General features: G+C 38.6%; 1 protein-coding gene across 1 annotated transcript in view; it reads left to right on the plus strand.

Annotated features, from left to right (window-relative positions):
• Positions 1 to 2,359: 2,359 nt before the first annotated feature.
• The window catches only part of TBC1D32 (TBC1 domain family member 32), a 213,479-nt gene continuing 192,582 nt past the window's right edge, over positions 2,360 to 23,256 (plus strand). Inside the window, exons 1-3 of the mRNA XM_047759558.1 lie at positions 2,360 to 2,517; positions 2,680 to 2,837; positions 20,884 to 21,045. Of these exons, the coding sequence (XP_047615514.1) occupies positions 2,683 to 2,837; positions 20,884 to 21,045 (317 nt within the window). The 5' untranslated portion in view covers positions 2,360 to 2,517; positions 2,680 to 2,682. The remainder of the gene's footprint in view (positions 2,518 to 2,679; positions 2,838 to 20,883; positions 21,046 to 23,256) is intronic.

Below are 23,256 nucleotides of genomic sequence, written 5' to 3' on the forward strand. Positions count from 1 at the left end.
GTCAATTTTTGCTGTATAGCATAGTGATCTACTCATACACATATATACATTCTTTTTCTCATACTACCTTCCATGATGTTCTATCCCAAGAGAATGGATATAGTTCTCTGTGCTATACAGTAAGCCCTCATTGCTTATCCATTCTATTTTTTTTTTTTTATGTCTTTTGTCTTTTCAGGGCCACACCCATGGCATATGGAGGTTCCCAGGCTAGGGGTCTAATTGGACTACAGCTGCTGGCCTATGCCAGAGCCACAGCAAAACCAGATCCGAGCCGAGTCTGCAACTTACACCACAGCTCATGGCAACACCTGATCCTTAACCCACTGAATGATTCCAGGGATTGAACCCCCAACCTCATGGTTCCTAGTCAGATTTGTTAACCACTGAGCCATGACAGGAACTCCTTACTTGACTTTTTTTCAAACTGGGGCTTTTTGTTTTTCTCTCCATATATCTTTTTCTCTCCATTTTTAGAATTTAAGTTCTCTATTTCTAATCTTTTAATGGTTACATCTGAAATTCCACCATGCCTACCCAACAAAGTTAATATCTTAAACACCCTTTAGAAAAATTCAAGGATTACAGAATACTTCAACTTATCATTACAATTCCTACTTACCCAGGGTTGTTTACAGAATTTAAGTACTATGCATTTTTACCTTCATAAATTAGAATATTATAATTACTTCCTTATATAGTGTTTACTGAGATTTACTTAAACAAATTATCCCTTCTCCCCCTTTTTGCCTAACTTTCCTTCTTGACTATCAGGTTTTCTTTTAAGTTTTTTCCTTCTTCCTAAGAGATATCCTTTAGAATAGTGGTTTTCAATTTGTGCAGTTCAAATATCCTCTCCACTGCTCCCCCAAAAGCATTTTAGAAATATGCCATTTTGTCCTCACCATGATTTGATGGCATTTACTGGTATGTGCAATGTGAGTTAGGGATGCTGAGCTTCTTGAAATACACAGGATACTCCCCCACATAAAAGAGGTGCTCTGGTTCCTACATGACTTTCAATGGTCCTGCTTGACATTCATGCAGACGAAAAATCTGTTGCTAAGTATCTGAGTCTAGGAACTAATTCCATTTATATAAAAATAATATTTGGCACAGTTTTAATACAATGAATTTTCCAGGAATGCAAAAACAATGTAAATAAAGAGTATATATTATTTCATTCTGAATTTTACCATTAATAGTTTACCTTTTCAAAAAATCACTTTGCTAATAGCTATATTAATCCTGGTGTCTGAGTTGCCAATATAACTAATGTGTTATATTGTCTGAAAATGTAGTTGCCATGAGCTGGTCACATGCCACATGCTGTCACATGCTGGTGATTGTCACATGTATACACATACACATATTGGGGTTTTATAGCTTTGACCACAAAAAGTACAAGTATGCCTACTCTGTAAGTATGTTTTTTTCTTAATGTGGTAGTGAAACAATCAAAATTAAGCACACATTTCATCAAGAAATACGCTGCTAGAGCTGGCATAGCTGTATCATACTTGCTCCTGGAAGTAATAGCTTAGACCTCAAAGGAGGCTTTGATCCTGGTTAACATGTAAAGTGAATCCAGGTGTTATTGGACCAGGAGTGTAAAATATAAAGCGGGATACGTGAGAACTTACTGACATTCAACCACTGATTTGTTTTGGGATTGACTGTTCTATAGACACCAGGATCTTGTAGGTTGTTGAACATGACCGTGGTCTGGGGATTTAGCTAGAATGGAAACTGGACAAGGGACCATGATTCACCACTGCAACTTCCGGCAGAGTGATCTTTATATATGATATCTAATGTTGTAACTCTGCTATCCCATTATGTCCTACAACTTTCGAGATAAATCGCTAATCACTTAAAAGCGCCAAATATGACCTTTTCCAATGTGCTCTATTTACTTCACTAGACTCTTCACTTTTTTCTTCTTACAAATTCCAGTACGGAATATGCTTCACTCTCTCAGCTTTCTAACCTTTGCATGTCTAGCTTGTTTTCTCTTTACCTCTTTCCTTGAGTCTTCTATTGGGTTAAAAGGTAATTACGGGTTTCCACAGCACCTACCTGGCGCATTTCTCTAGCATAACATTTACTTGCGCTGTGTTGTAATCGCTGACTTCTTGTCTGTTAGGTTGTGAGAGCGTCGTCCTCTTTATACTCCCTAGCAAGGTGCTTGGTAAAGGGTAGGAGTTAACAGACGTGACCCTTTTCTCTCCGAACTCCCTTTTCCCCTCCTACCTAAAACCATTTCAGCAGGGGCACCTAAAACTTTCTCTAGGAGCTTCCGGAATGTAGTCGAGAGGGACTCCCTCCCACCTAGGAAGTCACGTCAACGTACTGACGTCACCCGTAGCGCTGACGTCCGCCGTCAGGTCCACCCGTAAAGCCTTTGGGATATTTTTTGCAGTTAGTAGGGGCAGCTTGAACTCCGTTGGTAGAGAAGTCCGGCAAGAACGACTTCCAAAGGCGGGACCTCGCGGACTTTCGCTTCGTCAAAGCAAGGTAACTTGTTTTCCCCAACGATGCTCCAGCAGCGCAGGCCCACCCCCAAGCCCGCGGTCTCCCGGGGAACGGCGCTGAGCGCAGGCAGGGGGCTGGGTAGGTGCGCGCATGCGCAGGGCACAGAGTTCCTCGGACCCTCATAGCTGTGGTTGATCTTGGCAGAGGATGGCTCATTTCTCCGGTGAGGACCAAGCGATGCTGCAAGCGATGCTGAGGCAGCTGTTCCACAGCGTGAAGGAGAAAATCACAGGAGCTCCGTCCCTGGAGTGCGCCGAGGAGATCCTCTTACATCTGGAGGAAACTGATGAAAATTTTCACAAGTAAAATTGGTTTTGATGTCTTAAGCAAACGAAACATCTGATTCAGAAAAGGTTCAAATGCAGTTAATGAAGGTTCATGTGATTACTGACAAAAGAGCGCCCAAGTTGAAGGTTCATGTTTTCGTTTGTTTCCCCAAATGCCGAATTTATTTTTTATTCTTTTTCTGTTTTCCAAAGCTTCTGCCTCTTCTTTGTTTTTACTGACGCAACCAACATATCCTAATTATTTTTTTTTCTCCCAGACACCGTTAATTGTAAAGGAACATTAATTGTAAAGTATTCCTATTCATTTAAGAGTAATTCTATTATCTCAAGGGTTTTCTGTCACTACACCTAAAAACCCTGAGTTCCCAATATCCCTGTTCTTTTGCTGATTTTACATTTCAGTGACTGCACCAGTTATCCATTCTGAGCCCTGCAGGAATACTGGAGTGGGATTGTTAACTCCCCATAGACTAGCCTAAATTTCTACAAAGGGATTAATTAAGGTGTATTACTCAAATGTCTGTGATACATGTCAGGAATATAAATGCCCATAGAAGTTTAGAGTGGTCTGGGTTTGGGAGCAGGAGAAATAGGAGGTTTAATGAGAGGCACCATTTGAGGTAAATCTTAAAGCATATGTTTCTTTAGATACCTTTGTTTTTTATTTGATTCATATATATAATTTATATTAAGCCTCTCCATTGAAAAGTTTGCCTCCAGGTGCCTCAGTTTATTATTAGCAGCAGTGATTTTTTTTTTGTCTTTTTGTCTTTTCAGAGCCGCACTCGCGGCATATGGAAGTTCCTAGGCTAGGGATTGAATCTGAGCTGTTGCTGCCGGTCTACCCTGAGTGAGGCCGTGGATGGAACAGGAAACCAACCTCAAGGTTCCTAGTTGGATTCATTTCTGCTGCTCCAAGAGGGAAACTCCAGTAGCAGGGATATTTTTAATTGATGGTTTGCCTTTTATTTTGATCTCTCAGAAGATGACGTTTAACATTTTTTTGTGTATTATTTTTACTGGCATTTGGCTGCCCTGAAGTACTTATCTGTAACTCCTACAGGTTTCATATGTGGGCACCAGGGGATCCGTGAGCCCTTTAATAGTCTTTGCAAAAGTTTGTGTTTACTTGGAGTTTTATGGGGGGATGATTTCCAATTTTCACCAGATTCTCCAGGGAGTTTTAAAAAGTGTGGAAGGAATTCTTGTTAATATAGAGTTTCTAATTTAATTAGCGTCCCTGGTTATACATGTGGTTTCTTTTGCGTTTTCCAGATTTTCTTCTTTATTTCTTCATTAAGTCCATTACTAATAGCAGATATTACACAATTACATTTTTTATTTTGGAGATACCAGAGACCAGCTTTTATTGGTTAGCTTTTGGTTTATTTCTTAACAGTGGGACATAGAAAAACTGCAACTTTCTCAAATTCAGGTTTGGTCATTAGTATTTTGTATACTGACTTGATACCAATTTACTCACACAAATCCCTGTCAAGCATTAGATTTGGGATTTCATTTCTGGTTTTTATTTCACATGCAAATACTTATTTAAAATATTTGTGAATTATTGGGTTTTTTGCTAGGATCGTATTCTGGGAATTTGTTTAATATAGTCTTTCAAATTTATTTGAATAAAGTTTTTTTAAAATTAATATCCTATTACTTTAAAAATATTTCTAGTATCTATAGCTGTCCCTTTCTTCATTCTTGTTTTTCACTTTTGCCTTCCCTCTTTTGTTTTTGATCTTAGAGGTTTGTCAATTTTACTAGTCTTTTCAAAGAACTTGCTGTTAGCTTTGATTTTCCTCTCTATTATGATTTTCCTATTATGTATTTTAATGGTTTTTTAAAAAATTTATACTCTTTCTTCTCTTCTTGGGAAACTTTTTAAACTTTTGTGATGAATGTTTAGGTCATTAATTTGCAGCTTTTCTTAGTTTTTAATGTAAACATTTGATACGCATTTGCCTGTATTGCTTTATCTTTGTCAATTTAAAAAAAAAAGTGCTTTTCAGGGAGTTCCTGTTGTGGCTCAGTGGGTTATGAATCTGACTAGTGTCCATGAGGATGTGGGTTTGATCCCTGGCCTTGCTCAGTGGGTTATGGATCCGACTTTGCCATGAGCCATGGTGTAGGTCACAGACAAGGCTCAGATTCTGAGTTGCTGTGGCATAGGCTGGCAGCTGCAGCTCTGATTTGGAAGCGCTGGGAACTTTAGGTGTGGCCCTAAAAAGCAGAAAAAAAAAAAATTCTCTTCAAGTTAAAGTTGGGTCATTCTGGTTCCTCTCAGTGCTCTAATGACTATTGTAATAATATAATTTACTCTTCAACAGTTCATTAGATTAAATACCTGCTGATTAACTTGCATATTAATGTTTACTATTGGAGGTTTACTTGTGGCCGACCTAAAAAAAAAATCCAGGCCCATTGAAATTACAACAAGTTTATAGTTTTATAAGATTTATAATCCTAAAAATGTTTGAATAGTTGGTAGTCTTAGAAGTATAGATAGTAAAATTCATATATTAGCTGCACTAGCCTTAGATCTCTGTCTTAGGAGGAAGAAACTCCTTATGAAAGAGGAAAGAGGAGGAAATGCTTGTGCTTGGTATTTTCATAGTATTTTAGAATCTCAGAGTTTGATGAGATCCTAATTGTCATTTGATGCATATGCTCATATTTTCATTTTTCTCCCTATTCACTGACCTAACTCTCCTTCAAGAGCAAATGTTCTTGAGTCACTTAGGTATATGTTGCTTCTCAAAATGTTTCATACGTCAGAATTATCTGTCATTCCATCTGCTCCATCAGAACATTGGTTCATTCAGTTCACCTGATGTTGTCATGGTATATTAGCAAGAAAAGGAATCTTACTAAACCGATTTATAAGGGAAACTGATATCTCTAAGTTACTGGAATTTTTGTAAGAAGATGGTTGTTAAGACAAGTGAGTCCACAAATGATGGAGTTTCAGGTAGTGTAATAAAGTGGGAGGAAATGTAGTCATTTGGGGAGAAACCATTGTGTACACAGTACAGTCCTATCTGGGTTTTTGCCCTATAGTGCAGCTGCCCTAGACTATTTCTGCTTCTATAGCTGCTTTTATGTTTTTACCTTAAACTATATAGTTCCTTTAAAAGATCCAAACTGTCTCTTATCTTTGAAAGTAGCAGTGAAGGGAGTTTCCATCGTGGCACAGCGGAAACAAATCCAACTAGGAACCGTGAGCTTGTGGGTTCGATCCCTGGCCTCATTCAGTGGGTTAAGGATCCAGTGTTGCCATGAGCTATGGTGCAGATTGCAGACGGCTCGGATCTGACGTTGCTGTGGCATAGGCCAGCGGCTACAGCTCCGATTAGACCCCTAGCCTGGGAACCTCCATATGCTGCTGGTGAGGCCCTAAAAAGACAAAAAAAAAAAAAAAGCAGCAGCGAAGACTTGAAGCCTTTTCTCTCTCACACATGGCTTGCATTACTTAACCTGTCTACTCCTTAACATCTGCAATTCCTGAGGTAAGTATAGGACCTTTTTTCAAAGTCTGTTTTAGGCATCCAGGGATTTTATTTTATACATCACAAGAATATAGCTACAATTTTGAGTGATTTCTAAAAATCATGCAATAGGTTGATTTAAAAATCTGTAGTTATGATCTTTTGGATTAGTTGTAGACTTTGTAAGAGCATGTGGATGGCATCAGGATTACAACGAAGGCAACACAGTGCATAATTTTATACAAGTATTTCTCCCAGCCCATAGCAACAATAATTGTCTATCCTGGGACATCATTATAGAAGAACAGCATTACTTCAAGGATTTTATGGGGTATTGCCATGAATTCAGATGGTAAAAGAACCAACACAAAATGAATTGTTGGATGAGAATTTGAAGACTTGGATTACTCTTACCCAAGGAGTAGAAGGGCTCACTTGAAGAAATGACACTTTTCCCTGATTTGGGATTGGAGCCTCAGAATTTTCCAATGATCAGTGAGTCAGTAGAGCATCCTAAGGGCATAGGCAGCCAGGTAGTCCTCCCATGATAGAGGGCCTTACCCTCCCTGGAGGTCTTTTTTCTTAAATAAAATGTTCATTTGAAAATAGCAGTCACCCATTAAGGCAAGATTCAGACTTGGGGTCCTTGGGTTAATTTAATGCAGTAGATGAATCAATACCTTGAAGCATTTAGAATGGGGTCTTTTGGAAGTTGTTGTGGTTGTAGGTAAAAATGATGTCATTAGGAAAAAGCATGTGGTTATTTATGTTTCCAAAGAGCAGATTTAAAATTTTTTCTGGGAGTTTCCATTATAGCGCAGGGGAAATAAATCCAACTAGTGTTCATGAAGATATGGGTTCGATCCTTGGCCTCCCTCAGTGAGTTGGGGGTCCGGTGTTGCCATGAGCTGTAGTGTAGGTTGAATATGCAGCTCAGATCCCAAGTTGGTGTGGCTGTGGTGTAAGCTGGCAGCTGCACCTCCAATTCGACCCCCGGTCTGGGACCTTCATATGCTGTTGGTGCATCAGTAAAAAAAAGCAAAATATAAAATAAAAATTTTCCCAGCATTTTTGCTGTTCACAACTGCTACCTAATAGTGGGCAGTTTTTTAAAAATGTCTTTTATTTTAGAATGCTATTGTCTTAACTTTGTTAAATACATTTTGTTAATGGGTTTGCATTATATTTCCTTACTGCCTTAATTATGAAAATAGCATTTTTGTTACTTAAAGGTTGGGCTTTAAACAAAGCAAAACAAAAGTTATATTTTTTTAGTTAAATATTCATTTTTCCTAGTTGTCTGAGATGAGGCTGATGAAACTAAGAAATAAGGATAAATCTGCCATTCCAAAGTAGGTGTTGATAGTGGGATATAGGATTCATCCTCAGAAAGGCTCTTTCAGTTTCAGGGAAGTAACTCAGGGTTGCCCCAGCTTCCATGTCCCAATGAATAGCTCAGAGATTTGGAGGAAAATGGATGTGTCCGAATGACTAGCCTTGGGCAGGATTGTTTTTTAGGGACTTTTCATCCCTCTCTGAACTTTCTTCCACATTCACTTTTCTCTTTCCCAGTAGTAAGAGGCTACATGTGAGGTCACACTGTGCTGAAAGGATTATTTATATCCATTTTCATTTTCAAAGCCATCTAAAAGAAAGCAGTGATACCTTTATGGTATTGAAATGTCAGATATTCTAATTCTTTATTCAGAGGTTTCCTGGCTGTGGTGGGATGGTTTTGGTGGAGAACACACATCTTTTTTGGCTCTTTAGATGTTGTGCCCATATGCCATCTGTATCTTTGAGGCAACTGTGTGTTTTTGGAAGCAGTGTAGAGATTGTCAAATGTTAAAAAATTAAGAACATCTTTAAAGGATCCTCTTAAAACCTTAATCTTTTAATCTACTTCTTGCCTGTGTAATTTTTCACCATTTTGTTTAGAGTATGCCAGGATTTCCAAGATTTGGTTTATAATTTGAAATATGCTAAGAAATAAATAAGTTAGTATTTAAAATAGATGAGAAGTTTGCTTGTATAAGGGAGGATCTTCAAATAGTACAAGGTAGTGATGAATCACCAAAAGAAGCAAAAACTGCTTGGATGATGATTAGAGGTTGTTTTCTATGACATATGATTTAGTAAGTTTGGGGTTTTGTTTTTCTTGGAGTATTTCTGAAAATTCGTGTTTGATATTTAGATCTAATATCGCAGGACATTAAGTTTACAAAATAGCTTTGTCTTTCCTGCAGTTGTTCTTAGATACCTAGGTCTTTAAAACTTAGAAGTTACTAGCTAAACATTGAATATAAATATTAAACATTTAAAAGTAAATTCTATGAATAACTTAAAAGAAATTTTAAGGAAATTAATATACTTTTAAATTTAATATACCTGTTCTAATTTTGAGAAAATAAAGTATAATAGATTTATCTCCTTAAATGAAAGAAATGTAAGTATTTAGTATACAAATCGGTAAGAATGAATATTACATTTATTTATTTCCCGTCCCAATCTCAATTTACCACTCAGAATGACTTATTTTACTACTTAAATATTTTTGGAATTTTTACATTTTTGGGAAAGTGTGAGGTTGTGGGAATGACATGGATTTTGGAATAAGGTTTTTGAATTTAACAAGGCTCTTTACTTTTTCACTCTGTCCTCATCTATTTTACCTATCTCATATGGTAAACAACAATATTAGTAAAGTACTTAGCACAGAGTCTAGCACATAGCAGTCATTTTAAAGTCCCTTCTTATATGCAAATCAACATGTTTAGTTGTGGGAGAATATTAAGTGTGGTCTCATTTAAATGGAGATACTGTGATAAAGATGCTTGATTGATTAGGTATTTAAACTCCAGGGCAAGAACATCGTGTTTGAAAGATAATAGGCAGCCAATATCAGTTTTAAATACAACAGATTGTGTGTATGAGGTGTGAGCTACTCTCAAAGCTCTGAGAGTGGGACCCAGCAGCTTGTGTTTTAAGTAAGCCCTTCAGGCAATTCTGATCCCTGTTATGGCAGAGGTATTGGTATGAGTAAAATGGCACTAAATCAGAATTACTGAAATCAGTGACTTTTGAGGACCAGTATGACTACAGGGTTCAGGGTAACTATGGAAGGGAAGATAGTAAAAGTAAGAAGATAAGCAAGAATGCGACTATTGTGAAGTGATGTGGTTTTGCATTGATTGGTAGAAACAGGGAAAAAGGAGGAAGTGATGAAGCCGAAGGATCTACAGGAGATATTTTCAAGTGTTGGTGACTGGTCAGATATGATAAAGTGGGTGGGTGTGGAGACAGAAGATGGAGAAATTAAAGACCACTAGATGGAGAAGTAAAAGAGCATAGTGTCAGTTGAGGAGTCCTAAAAAATAATGTTAGTGCCAGAAATGTGGTGGGTGGTCGGGAAGAGGGGAGTTCTTTTTGCTCTATTCTACCCTTTCACACAGAGAGGAATACAGGAGGAATAAGAGACCATGTGTGAAGGGGGTTCATTATAGTGCATTGTTATTGGAAATTATTAGTAGTCATTAACCACTGAAACAGATGTTTAGAAATTCAAGCTATTAGTCACTGATGTTGGGAAATGAAGAGACAGACTATTCCCTGGTGCTATATTTCAGCCCAGTGGTATTGTACAAGGTATTGCAGCTGATACACTGATAAGTGAATTTGTTCTATCCTCATTGATATAAAGAATATAAAAATCTGGGCTTCGATGTGATCAGGAGCAAGCAGAGGCTAAAGCAGGGCACATGACTACCTACGCACAAGACAAACTATTTTGTTTTGTTTTTGTTTTTGTCTTTTGTCCGCAGCTTATGGAGGTTCCCAAGCTAGGGGTCCAATGGGAGCTACAGTTGCTGGCCTACATCACAGACACAGCAACGTGGGATCCGAGCCTCGTCTTCAACCTACACCACAGCTCTTGGCAAAGTCAGATCCTTAACCCATGCTGGGGATCGAACCTGCAACCTCATCGTTACTAGTGGGGTTTGTTAACCCCTAAGCCACTATGAGAACTCCAAGACAAACTATTTTGACTGCTAATCGAGAGGGGCAAGAACTATGGGAGCTTATGAGAGAAAGAATATCAAGTTTGGGAGAACTAGGGTAGGCTTTATCACAAGGTAGCATTTTAGGTTTTAGAAAATGATCCTACTTAGGGGATGAAGATGGTAAAACAATCTACATGGATGAAATAATATCAAAGGAATTGGGAAAAGAAAACATGGGGCATGTTGGAGATGTATAAGGAGCAGTAGACGTAAATCCGGTAGGATAAGTTGGGATCTAAGAGGCTCTAAATGTCAATGGCAAAATGTGTCTTAAATTTAATAATGATAGTAGTATTAGCCACCACTTATTGTTAAAATTATACCAGGTTCTGAGTTAGGTGCAGGCAGAGCATATATTAATTAGAATTTTTGTGATGTTCCATGATAGATGCTTTTCCCATTTTATAGATGCAAAAAATGGAAGCTTAGAGAGAGGATATGTAATCGATAAGCTAAAATTAAGAACTAATTCTACATGATTCCTAAAAATATGATAGGACCTGTTGATTCTAGGTTATTGATATTGATGCTTGGTCTGTTAATTGAATAAGTCAGTTAATACAAAGGATTATAAAATGATACCTCCATATTTTAAATATTTTCAATGTAAAGCAACCAAATATATATTTATTCATTAATATTTTGGGCTAATACTCCTTCATTGAGTAGGAATCTGCTGATGAGAGTTCCCAGAATGTAAGCTAGTTTAAAAGCCATCTGAATACAGAATCTCTCTTAATCAGTGATTCTCAGATTGTGGTCTTGGGACCAGCAGCGTTGGCATTGGCATCACCATCAGCATCACCTGAGAACTTATTAGAAATGCAAATTCTTGGATCCACAGTGTACCTGAATTGAAGCTTTGAGAGGGGGGCCCAGCAGTTTGTGTTTTAAGCGAGCCCTTCACGTAATTCTGATCTATGTTATGGTTTGAGAACCACTGATGTATAGGATGACTAAATAGGGGTCTTGGGGAGTCTCCGTTTTGGCGCAGAGGAAATGAATCCAACTAGGAACGGTGAGGTTGTGGGTTTGATCCCTGGCCTCACTCATGGGTTAAGGATCTGGCATTGCCGTGAGCTGTGGTATGGGTCACAGATGCGGCTCACATCTGGCGTGGCTGTGGCGTAGGCTGGCAGCAACAGCTCCAATTAGTCCCCTAGCCTGGGAACCTTCATATGCTGCTGGTGTGGACCTGATAAGACAAAAAAAAAAAAAATAGTGCTCTTGGAATTTTTTAGCTTGTTACAAAGGTGTGCACATTAATCCTGTAGCAGTGGGAAAGGAAAGAGAAATTGTGGAGGAAGAATTTATAGAATTACAGAGCTTTCTAACTAATTGAATTTGGGACCTAATGGAGAAGCTTGTTTGAGGTATCTGATGTATCTGTTGTAGGTATCTGATTGAAGGATGGTTCCATTAACAAAGATGTATGTCAGAAGAGAAGATGGTTTGTGAGTGGGTGGGTAGGATGATAGACTTGGTTTTGGTTTTGTTGTTTGATGGTGGAAAAACATAAAGTAGCCTTGTCCAGAAGGCAGTTAGTATATAGGAATACCTCAGAGATAATTTTGGGTTGGGTTCCAGACCACCACAATAAAGCAAATATTGCCGAAAGCAATCACATGATTTGGGGGGGGGGGCGCTCCTAGTGCCTATAAAAGCAGTGTTTACACAATACTGTAATCTGTTAAGTGTGCAGTAGCATCATGTAGAAAAAAATGCACATATCTTAATTTAAAAATTGTTTATTGCTAACCATCATCTGAGCCTTCAGAGAGTTAGAGTAGTAACATCAAAAATCAATGATCACAGATTACAGTAACAAATATAATAATAATGGGAAAGTTTAAAATGTTGGGAGAATGACCAAAATGTGACAGAGACACAGGGTAAGTAAATGCTGTTGGAAAACTGGTGCTGATAGACTCGCTCTGATGCAATGTTGCCCCAAACTCTCAATTTGTAGAGAACAATATCTATGAAGCACAATAAAGCAACATACAGTAAAATGAGATATGCCTATACAGAGCTGCATTCTGGAGAGTCATTTTGGCTGAAGAGAGCTAAAGAAATCACCTGTTTGTGTTGAATCTGCAGTCGAAGGTACAGGAGTTGAGAATATCATATATTTTTGTTGTTGTTGTCTTTTTAGGGCTGCACCTGCACAGCATATGGAGGTTCCCATGCTAGGGGTCGAATTGGAACTGTTGCTGCCGGCCTACGCCAGAGCCACAGCAATACCAGACCTGAGCCGCATCTGCGACCTACACCATAGCTCATGGCAACGCCGCATCCTTAAGCCACTGAGGAAGGCCAGGGTTCGAATCCGAAACCTCAGGGTCCCTAGTCGGATTCGTCTCTGCTACACCATGACAGAACTCCTCATTCTTTTTAGTTTTGTTGTTTACAGTGATTTTGTTGATTTGTTTAGTTTTGTTGATTACAAGTTTCTTGTCTGTTGCCTCCTTAATTTAAAATAGCGGAATGAAATAAACAGATCATTTCTTTTTTTTTTTTTTTGTCTTTTGTCTTTTTTGTTGTTGTTGTTGCTGTTGTTGTTGCTATTTCTTGGGCCGCTCCCGAGGCATATGGAGGTTCCCAGGCTAGGGGTCCAATCGGAGCTGTAGCCGCAGCAACGCGGGATCCGAGCCGCGTCTGCAACCTACACCACAGCTCACGGCAATGCCGGATCCTTAACCCACTGAGCAAGGGCAGGGACCGAACCCGCAACCTCATGGTTTCTAGTCGGATTCGTTAACCACTGTGCCACGACGGGAACTCCAAAACAGATCATTTCTAAGTTACTGATGAGAAAACAGACTTGCCCAGGGCCAGTCCAGCTAAAGTGGCATTTAGCTGGATTTTTGCTCTAATACTACATAGCTTCGTGTCAAATATCTCTGCTTGACTTTTGGCACCTGTTCTGTCTACAGTAGGCCTGCTGCTTACCTTACTAAAGCATTCATGGGGCTTCCAGGAAGCAACTATGTGTTCAGCGTTAAAGAGAAATGGTCAGGACAGGAAATCCCAATCAAAAGCAGTTAAAATTGAAAATGAAATCCTTTGGCTACCTGGGTGAAGTGGCTATTCTTGACATGCAGTCATTTCATAAATATTGGACTGAAGATTATATGCTGGATACCATGATGGATTCATAAGTGTATAAAGAAAATTATTCAGGCTGTCCTTGATTTCCTGACTACAGTATACAAGGCTCTTTATACAGTGATATATTCAAAATACAGGTCTTGAAAATGGTTGTGTTTATTAAAAATGAACTATTCAAAAGTATCTTTGTTATTTATTTATTTATTTATTTATTTATTTTGGCCATGCCCTGTCGGCCTGTGGAATTTCCTAGGACAGGAAACAAACCTGTGCCACAACAGTAATCAGAGCCACAGCAGTGACAATGCTGGATCCTTAATTTCTAGGCCACCAGGGAACTCACATTGTGGTTTTGATGGGCATTTCCCTAGAGCTTGTAGTTTTTTTTTTTTTTGTCTTTTCTCGAGGAAGGACGCACTCATGGCAAATGTAAGTTCCCAGGCTAGGGGTCAAATTGGAGCTGTAGCTTCCAGCCTTCCCCACAGCCACAGCAACGAAGTATCCACGCCCTGTCTGCGACCTACACCACAGCTCATGGCAATGCCGGCTTCTTAACCCATCGAGGGAGGCAGGGATCAAACGCACATTGTCATGGATACTAGTTGGGTTCATTACCAGCTAACCATAATGGAACTCCTTATCTTTGTGATTTATGAGGCCACAAAAACTTTAACCTTTCTAAATTATGATATTATAATCATTGCACTTTATTTTCAGCAAAACATACTTTATAAAATAATTGTTCACTTTTAGAACACTTGCCCTCTCGTATTTGCTATATTGTCTGAGTTGGCAAATGAATTTTATTTTTATTTTTTATTTTTTTATGTTTTTTCATTTTTTTTATTACTCAAATGAATTTATCACATCTGTAGTTGTATAATGATCATAACAATCTGATTTCACAGGATTTCCATCCCACAGCCCAAGCACATCCCCCCACCCCCCAAACTGTCTCCTCTGGAGACCATAAGTTTTTCAATGTCTGTGAGTCAGCATCTGTTCTGCAAAGAAGTTCCATCTGTCCTTTTTTTAGATTCCACATGTCAGTGAAAGCATTCGATGTTGGTGTCTCATTGTATGACTGACTTCACTTAGCATGATAGTTTCTAGGTTCATCCATGTTGCTAAAAATGCTGGTATTTCATTCTTTTGATGGCTGAGTAATATTCCATTGTGTATATGTACCACATCTTCCGGATCCACTCCTCTGTCAGTGGACATTTAGGTTGTTTCCATGTCTTGGCTATTGTAAATAGTGCTGCAATGAACATTGGACTACATGTGTCTTTGCGAGTCATGGTTTTCTCTGGATAGATGGCCAGGAGTGGGATTGCTGGATCAAATGGTAGTTCTATTTTCAGTGTTCTGAGGAATCTCCATACTGCTTTCCATAGTGGTTGCACCAATTTACAATCCCACCAACAGTGTACTAGGGTTCCTCTTTCTCCACATGCTCTCTAGCACTTATTGTTTGTAGACTTTTGGATGATGGCCATTCTGGCTGGTGTAAGGTGGCACCTCATTGTGGTTTTGATTTGCATTTCTCTAATAATGAGTGATGTTGAACATCTTTTCATGTGTTTCTCGGCCATCCATATGTCTTCTTTGGAGAATTGTCTGTTTAGATCTTCTGCCCATTTTTGGATGGGGTTGTTTGTTTTTTTGGTATTGAGTAGTATGAAGTGTTTATAAATTTTGGAGATGAATCCCTTGTCTGTCGATTCATTTGCAAAGATTTTCTCCCCTTCTGTGGGTTGTCTTTTTGTTTTGTTTAGGGTTTCCTTTGCTGTGCAGAAACATTGAAGTTTGAGTAGGTCCCATTTGTTTATTTTTCTTTTTATTGTCAATACTCTGATAGGTGGATCTGAGAAGATGTTGCTGTCGTTGATGTCAGAGAGTGTTTGGCCTATGTTTTCCTCTAGGAGTTTGATAGTGTTTGGTCTTATATCTAGGTCTTTGACATGTTGAGTTTATTTTTGTGCATGGTATTAGGAAGTGTTCTAATTTCCTTCTTTTCCATGTGGCTGTCCAGTTTTCCCAGCACCACTTATTGAACAAGCTGTCCTTTCTCCATTGTATAGTCTTGCTTCCTATGGCATAGATTAGTTGGCTGTAGGTGTGTAGGTTTAATTCTGGGCTTTCTATCTTGTTCCCCTGATCTATATGTCTGTCTTTGTGCCAGTACCATGCAGTTTTGACTACTGTTGCTTTGTAGTATAGTCTGAAGTCCGGGAGCCTGATTCCTCCAGGTCCATTTTTCTTTTTCAGGATGTCTTTGTCTATTCTGGGTCTTTTGTACTTCCAAACAATCTTTAAAATATTGTGTTTGAGTTCTGTGAAAAATGTCCTTGGTAATTTGATAGGGATTGCATTGAATCTGTGGATTGCCTTGGGTAGGATAGTCATTTTGATAATATTAACTCTTCCAATCCACGAGCATGGTATATCTTTTCATCTATTTGCATCATCTTTAATTTCTTTCCTCAGTGGCTTGTAGTTTTCAGAGTACAGGTCTTTTGTTTCTTTAGGTAGGTTTACTCCTAGGTATTTTATTCTTTTGGATGTGATGGTAAATGGGATTGCTTCCCTAATTTCCTTTTCTGCTGTTTCATTGTTAGTAAATAGAAACGCTATCAATTTCTGTGTATTGATTTTGTATCCTGCAACTTTGTCAAATTCATGGATGAGCTCTAACAGTTTTCTGGTAGAGTCTTTAGGATTCTCTAGGTATAGTATCATGTCATCTGCAAATAGCGATAATTTTACTTCTTCCTTTCCAATTTGGATTCCTTTTATTTCTTTTACTTCTCTGATTGCTGTGGCTAGGACTTCCAGAACTATGTTGAAGAGTAGTGGCAAAAGAGCAGACATCCTTGTCTTGTTCCTGATCTCAGCAGGAATTCTTTCAGCTTTTCCCCATTGAGAATGATGTTCGCTGTGGGTTTGTCCTATATGGCCTTTATCATGTTGAGGTAGGTTCCCTCTATGCCCACTTTCTGAATGGTTTTTATCAGAAATGGGTATTGGATTTTGTCAAAGGCTTTTTCCGCGTCATTTGGGAGGATCATATGGTTTTTATTCTTCAGTTTGTTAATGTGGTGTATCACACTGATAGATTTGCGGATACTGAAGAACCCTTGCATCCCTGGGATAAATCCCACTTGATCATGATGTACAATCCTTTTAATGTATTGTTGGATGCGGTTTACTACTATTTTGTTGAGGATTTTTGCATCGATGTTCATCAGTGAAATTGGCCTGTTGTTTTCTTTTTTTGTGGAATCTTTGGTTTTGGTACCAGGGTGACGGTGGCCTCATAGAATGAGTTTGGGAGTAGCCCTTCTTCTGCAATTTTTTGAAATAGTTTCAGAAGTATAGGTGTTAGCTCTTCTCTAAATGTTTGGTAGAATTCGCCGGTGAAGCCATCTGATCCTGGACTTTTGTTTGTTGGAAGTTTTTTAATCCCAGTTTCAATTTCAGTTCTTGTGATGGGTCCATTCATCTTTTCTCTTCCATCTTGGTTTAGTCTTGGAAGTTTGTACTTTTCTAAGAATTTTTCCATTTCTTCTAGGTTTTCCATTTTATTGGCATATAGTTGCATATAGTAGTCTCTTATGATCCTTTGTATTTGTGGTGTCCATTGTTATTTCTCCTTTTTCATTTCTCATTTTATTGATTTGAGTCCTCTCTCTTTTTTGCTTGATAAGTCTGGCTAGGGGTTTATCAATTTAGTTGATCTTTTCAAAGAACCAGTTTTTGTTTCATTGATCTTTTCTATGGTTTTCTTTGTTTCTATTTCATTGATTTCTGCTCTGATCTTTATGATTTCTTTCCTTCTACTAACTTTAGGTCTTGTCTGTTCTTCTCTCTCAAGCTGCTTTAGATGCAAAGTTAGCTTGTTTATTTGGGATTTTTCTTGTTTCCTGAGGTGAGCTTGTATTGCTATAAACTTTCCTCTTAGAACGGCTTTTGCTGCATCCCATAGGTTTTGGAGTGTCATATCTTCGTTGTCATTTCCTTCAAGGTATTTTTTAATTTCCTTTTTGATTTCTTCAGTGATCCATTGGTTGTTTAGTAGCATATTGTTTAGTCTCCACGTGTTTGTGTTTTTTGCAGTTTTTTTCTTGTTGTTGATTTCCAGTCATATAGCATTGTGGTCGGAAAAGATGCTTGATATGATTTCAATTTTCTTAAAGTTACCAGGGTTGGATTTGTAGCCGAGGATATGATCAATCTTAGAGAATGTTCCATGTGCACTTGAGCAGAGTGTGTATTCTGTTGCTTTTGGATGGAATGTCCTATAAATATCTATTAAGTCCATCTGGTTTAATGCTTCATTCAGGGCCTGTGTTTCCTTATTGATTTTCTGTCTGGTTGATCTGTCCATTGCTGTAAGTGGGGTGTTAAAGTCCCCCACTATGATTGTGTTATTGTCAGTTTCTCCTTTTAAGGTTGTTAGCAGTTGCCTTATATGTTGTGGTGACCCTGTGTTGGGTGCGTAGATATTTAAAATTGTTATAACATCTTCTTGGATTGATCCTTTGATCATTATGTAGTGACCTTCTTTGTCCCTTAAAATATTCATTTTAAAGTCTATTTGGTCTGATATGAGTATTGCTACTCCAACTTTTTTTTGATCCCCGTTTGCATGAAATATTTCCTTCCATCCTCTCACTTTCAATTTGTATGTGTCCCTAGAAGTGAAGTGGGTCTCTTGAAGACAGCATATATATGGGTCTTGTTTTTGTATCCATTCAGCCAGTCTATGTCTTTTGGTTGGGGCGTTTAGTCCATTCACTTTTAAGGTAATTATTGATATGTATGTTCTTATTGCCATTTTATTAATTGCTTTGGATTTGTTTTTGCTGCTCTTTTTTCTTTCCTTCTTCTCTTGTTCTTTTCTGCCTAGAGAAGTTCCTTTAGTATTTGTTGTAAGGCTGGTTTAGTGTTGTTGAATTCTCTCAGCTTTTGCTTATCTGTGAAGGTTTTGATTTCTCCTTCAAATCTGAACGAGAGTCTTTCTGGGTAGAGTAATCTTGGTTGGAGGTTTTTTCCTTTCATCACGTTGAGTATATCATGCCACTCCCTTCTGGCCTGCAGAGTTTCTGCTGAAAAATCTGCTGAAAAGCCTTATCGGGGTTCCCTTGTAAGTTTTTTGTTTCTTTTCCCTAGCTGTTTTCAAGATTTTCTCCTTGTCTTTAATTTTGGTCAGTTTGATTAGTATGTGTCTCGGGGTGTTCCTCCTTTGGTTTATTTTATATGGTACTTGTTGTGCTTCCTGGATTTGAGTGAGTGATTCCTTCCCCATGTTAGGGAAGTTTTCGGCTATTATCTCTTGGAATATTTTTTCTGCCCCCTTCTCTCTCTCTTCTCCTTCTGGCACCCCTATAATACGGATGTTGGTGCGTTTCACGTTGTCCCAGAGTTCTCTGAGACTCTCTTCATTTGTTTTCAATCTTTTTTCTCTTTTCTGTTCCTTGTCCGTAATTTCCACTAATCTGTCCTCCACCTCGCTTATTTGTTCTTCTGCCTCCTGTATTCTGCTGTTGGCTGCTTCTAGCGAATTTTTTATTTCAGTTATTGTATTTTGCATCTCTCCTTGTTTAAGTTTTATATCTTGTATCTCTTTGGTCAGTGTTTCTTCTTAATTATCCATCTTTGCCTCCAGTTTATTTCCAGTGTCTTGCATCTTCTTCAGCATCAACAGTCTAAAGTCTTTTTCCTGAAGGCTGAGAATCTCCTGATCACTTAGCTGTTTTTTTGGGGTTTTTTCTTTCTCCCTCATCTGAGTTATAGTTCTCTGTCTTTTCATTTTTATAGGTTTTTGGTGTGGTGACCTTCTTACAGATAATAGAGTTGTAGCCTCTCTTACTTCTGATGTCTGCCCCCCTTGTGGATGAAGTCAGTATGGGGGCTTGCTGTAGGCTTTCTGATGGAAGGGGCTGATGCCTGCCCACTGGTAGGAGAAGCCGATTCTAATCCCTCTGGTGGGTGGGGCTTTGTCTCTGGCTGGGATTAGAGGCAGCTGTGTGTCTGAGGGGTCTTTAGGTAGCCTGTTTACTGAGAGGTGTGCTGTGATCCCACCTGGATTGTTGTTTGCCCTGGGGCTTCTCAGTGGCTGGCTGACTAGTCGGGCCAGATTTTCCCAAAATGGCCACCTCCAGAGAAAGGCACTGCTGCTGAATATTCCTGAGAGCTTTGCCTTCAATGTCCTTCCCTCACAACAAGTCACATTCACCCCTGTTTTCCCAGGAGGTCCTCCAAGAACTGCGGTCAGGTTTGACCCAGATTCCATTGGAGACTTTGCTTTGCCCTGGGACTCAGTGCACGTGAAAGTCTGTTTGCGCCTTTTAAGAATGGGGTCTCAGTTTCCCCCAGTCCCGTGGATCTCTTGCACACAAACCCCACTGGCCTTCAATGCCAGATGCTCCAGGGCTCTTTCTCCCTGTGCCAGATCCCCACACGTGAAAGTTTGATGTGTGGCTGAGAATTTTCACTCCTGTAGGTGAGTCTCTGTGAACCAGTTAGTTTCCAGTCTGTGGAACTTCCCACCCAGGAGGTATGGGGTTGTTTATATCGTGAAATCACCCTTCCTACCTCTTGATGTGGCCTCCTCTTTTTCTTCTGGAGTAGGGTATCTTTTTTAAGGTTTCCGGTCCATTTTGGTGAAGTGTGCTCAGTCTTTAGTTGTGAATTTTGTTGTTTTTAAGAGACAAGTTGAGCTCCAGTCCTTCTATTCCGCCATCTTATTCCCCTCCTCCCAAATGAATTTTAACGTTTGTATCAACCTAGCAGCATGAAGAAAAATGTCCAATGTATTGAATTGGAAGATACTTCTTGTGAACATAGTCAGATGAGGGCTGATTAGGTAGAATGTATGTCAGTTCAAAATAGAACGTTGTAAGCCAACACTAATAAAAAATTGTATGTATATTAAAAAAAACAGACAAAATGTACACAATTTCAAAATGTACACAAAACTCTTCTGACAATTGGAGCTTAATCTCTATTCTTTCACAATTACTGTTAGTCTGTTGTGGTTTTCTTCATCGGTTTGAACAAATATGAAAATTTTTAACAACTGCTTTCCCTACCCTTAAGCATTATGTGTAAAACATATGAGCATAAAACAGAAGGGGGAAGAGGCTTCTAACCTGCTAAAGTTTGCATTGGTCCCAAAATTTGTCCTCTACCATCATCTAAAAATGTTATTTTTGCCAAGTGTCTTGGAAAAAAACAAAATTCTAGATTAATTCTATGATTTTGGATGAATAACTAATTTAGTTCTAGTTTAAGAAATCTGAATATGTAACAGATTTTTCTGTGCTAGCTCTTTTTCTGGATATAAGTTGATAATATTTACTGCTTTTATTTTTTAAATGTTTGTTTTAGCTATGAATTTGTGAAGTACCTGAGACAGCATATATGTAACACTTTGGGGCCTATGATTGAAGACGAAATGGAAAAATGGACATCTAATCAGAATCAGGGTGACGAATTTGGCTATGACACCGTTGTACAGCATGTTACCAAAAGAACTCAGGAATCTAGAGAGTGAGTATGCCACAGTAAGCTTTTAAAGTAATTTTTCTCCCAACAGGGCTTGAAAGCTCCCCTAACCCATGTCTTCTACAGTCGGTTTCCCTCATAGCAGCCAGAAGGTTTCTTTAAAGCAATGAGTCAGATCATGCCACTTTTCCACTCATTACTCTCTAAAGGCTTCTCATCTCATTCAAAATAAAAATTTTGAGTTTCTTCTTTCGTCTGCAAGGCCTACCGTGAACCTTCTTACCCCTCTCCTACTTGATTTCTTATTTTCCTTCTTCCACTGCTCCTGCCACATTGGTCTTGTTCTTTCTCAAGCAGGTCAAGCAAAGTTCCCCTCCCTCAGGGATATTGGTGTTTATGTTGCTTCTGGTACCTCTAATGTCTTTTCCCTAAATACTTGTGTCGCTTATTCCGTCACTTTTCACTTTTTTTTAAAAGGCTTTATTTTTGGGGGGCAATTTTTGGTTCAACGCAAAATTGAGCAGAAGGTACGGAGATTTCCCATATACCTCCTGCTCCTACACATGCAAAGGCTTCCCCATTATCAACACTCCCCACCAGAGTGGCACATTAAGGAACCTACATTGACACATCTCTGTTACCCAGAGTCCATAGCTTCCATTAGGGCTTACTCTTGGTAATGTGAATTCTGTGGGTTTGGACAAATTTATAATGACATATCTACCATTATAATATCATATAGAGTAGTATCACTGTCCTAAAAGTCCTTTGTGCTCTATTCATTCTTCCTCCTCCAAACCCTTAACAGTCATTGATTTTTTTCCTGTTGCCATAGTTTTGCCTTTTTTTAGAATATCATAGTTGGAACCATTTAGTATGTTGCATTTCAGATTGGGTTCTTTTACTTAATAAAATGCATTGAAGTAGCACAGGGAACTGTGTTCAGCATCTGGTAATAACCTATAATGGGAAAGAATCTGAAAAATAATATGGGTTCTTTAGCAGTAAGTTAGCATGACAAAATGACTACCTCTCACTTAGAAAACAGTTTAAGACACGGAAGTAATTGAGATGAAAGTAAGTTTGAAATTTCCTTCTCATGTTTAAGCTCAGCTACTTGGATATTTTTCATTTTAATTATCTTTCAACACTGGTAAATGACTGATAACTGAAGGTCTGGTTCTCCCCTTCCCCATCCCCCCCATGAAATGTGACACAGTAGAAGACCTTAGGACTGTACAGGGCAGAATGGGCAAGTAGGCAGGGTAGCTTTCTAGTTTTTTCTTGTTAATGTTTTTTGTTTGTTTTTGTCTTTTTAGGGCTGCACCCACAGCATATGGAGGTTCCTAGGCTAGTGGTTTAATCAGCTATAGCTGCTAGCCTGCACCACAGCCACAGCAACACAGGATCTGAGCCGTATCTGTGACCCACACAACAACTGAAGGCAACTTTAACCCACTGAGCAAGGCCAGGGATCGAACCTGTGTCCTCATGGATGCTGGTCAGATTTGTCCCCACTGAGCTACGTAGGGAACTCCTCTAGTTTCTTTATAATTCATTCTGATTAGTGTAGCTTTATTTAGCTTCTGATTTTTAGGATAGATAGCATATTAATGTTATATGATGTTAAAAATTCTTTCTGAAGCTAGAGTGCAATGATTTTTTTATTCTGGTAAAAATTTAACGTAATTTTTATGCACAGTAAAATCTTTTTAGTTTAGATCCTGCAGATTTTTTTTTTTTTTTGGTGATAATTTGGACACATAGTATGATATTTGCTTTGTTAACTGAGTTAGATGTATGTGATGTCTTTAAGTGCCTTTGGCATCTGGTTTCTCTCCATGCTGGATAATCATGGTTGCTTCCTACTGCAGTTTGAAGGCAGGTGTTGAAACTAGAGCTATACCCCTCTTTCCAGTATTAGATTAATTGCATATGATTAATTGCATATTAGATTAACTGTATATGAGCTTATATTATAAGCCCATTGTATTATAAAAATTAATATCTGACTTATTTTGAAATTGTTAAACTTTCCTTCATGATGTTGGATGAGACCTCTTTCCCTTTGTGACAACTGACTTTAAAAGCCATGGAGGTCAAGATTTCTTTTTTCTTCATTTTGTGCAAAAACAGAACTAGAGCCATCTCTGGATAATCCCCTTTCTTCTGGGAGGATACGTTCCAGGACTCCAAGTGGATGCTTAAAACCACGGATAGTACCGAACCCTATATACATACTATATGTCTTCCTAT

The sequence above is a fragment of the Phacochoerus africanus genome, chromosome 2 (genome assembly GCF_016906955.1).
Source record: "Phacochoerus africanus isolate WHEZ1 chromosome 2, ROS_Pafr_v1, whole genome shotgun sequence".
NCBI lineage: Eukaryota > Metazoa > Chordata > Mammalia > Artiodactyla > Suidae > Phacochoerus > Phacochoerus africanus.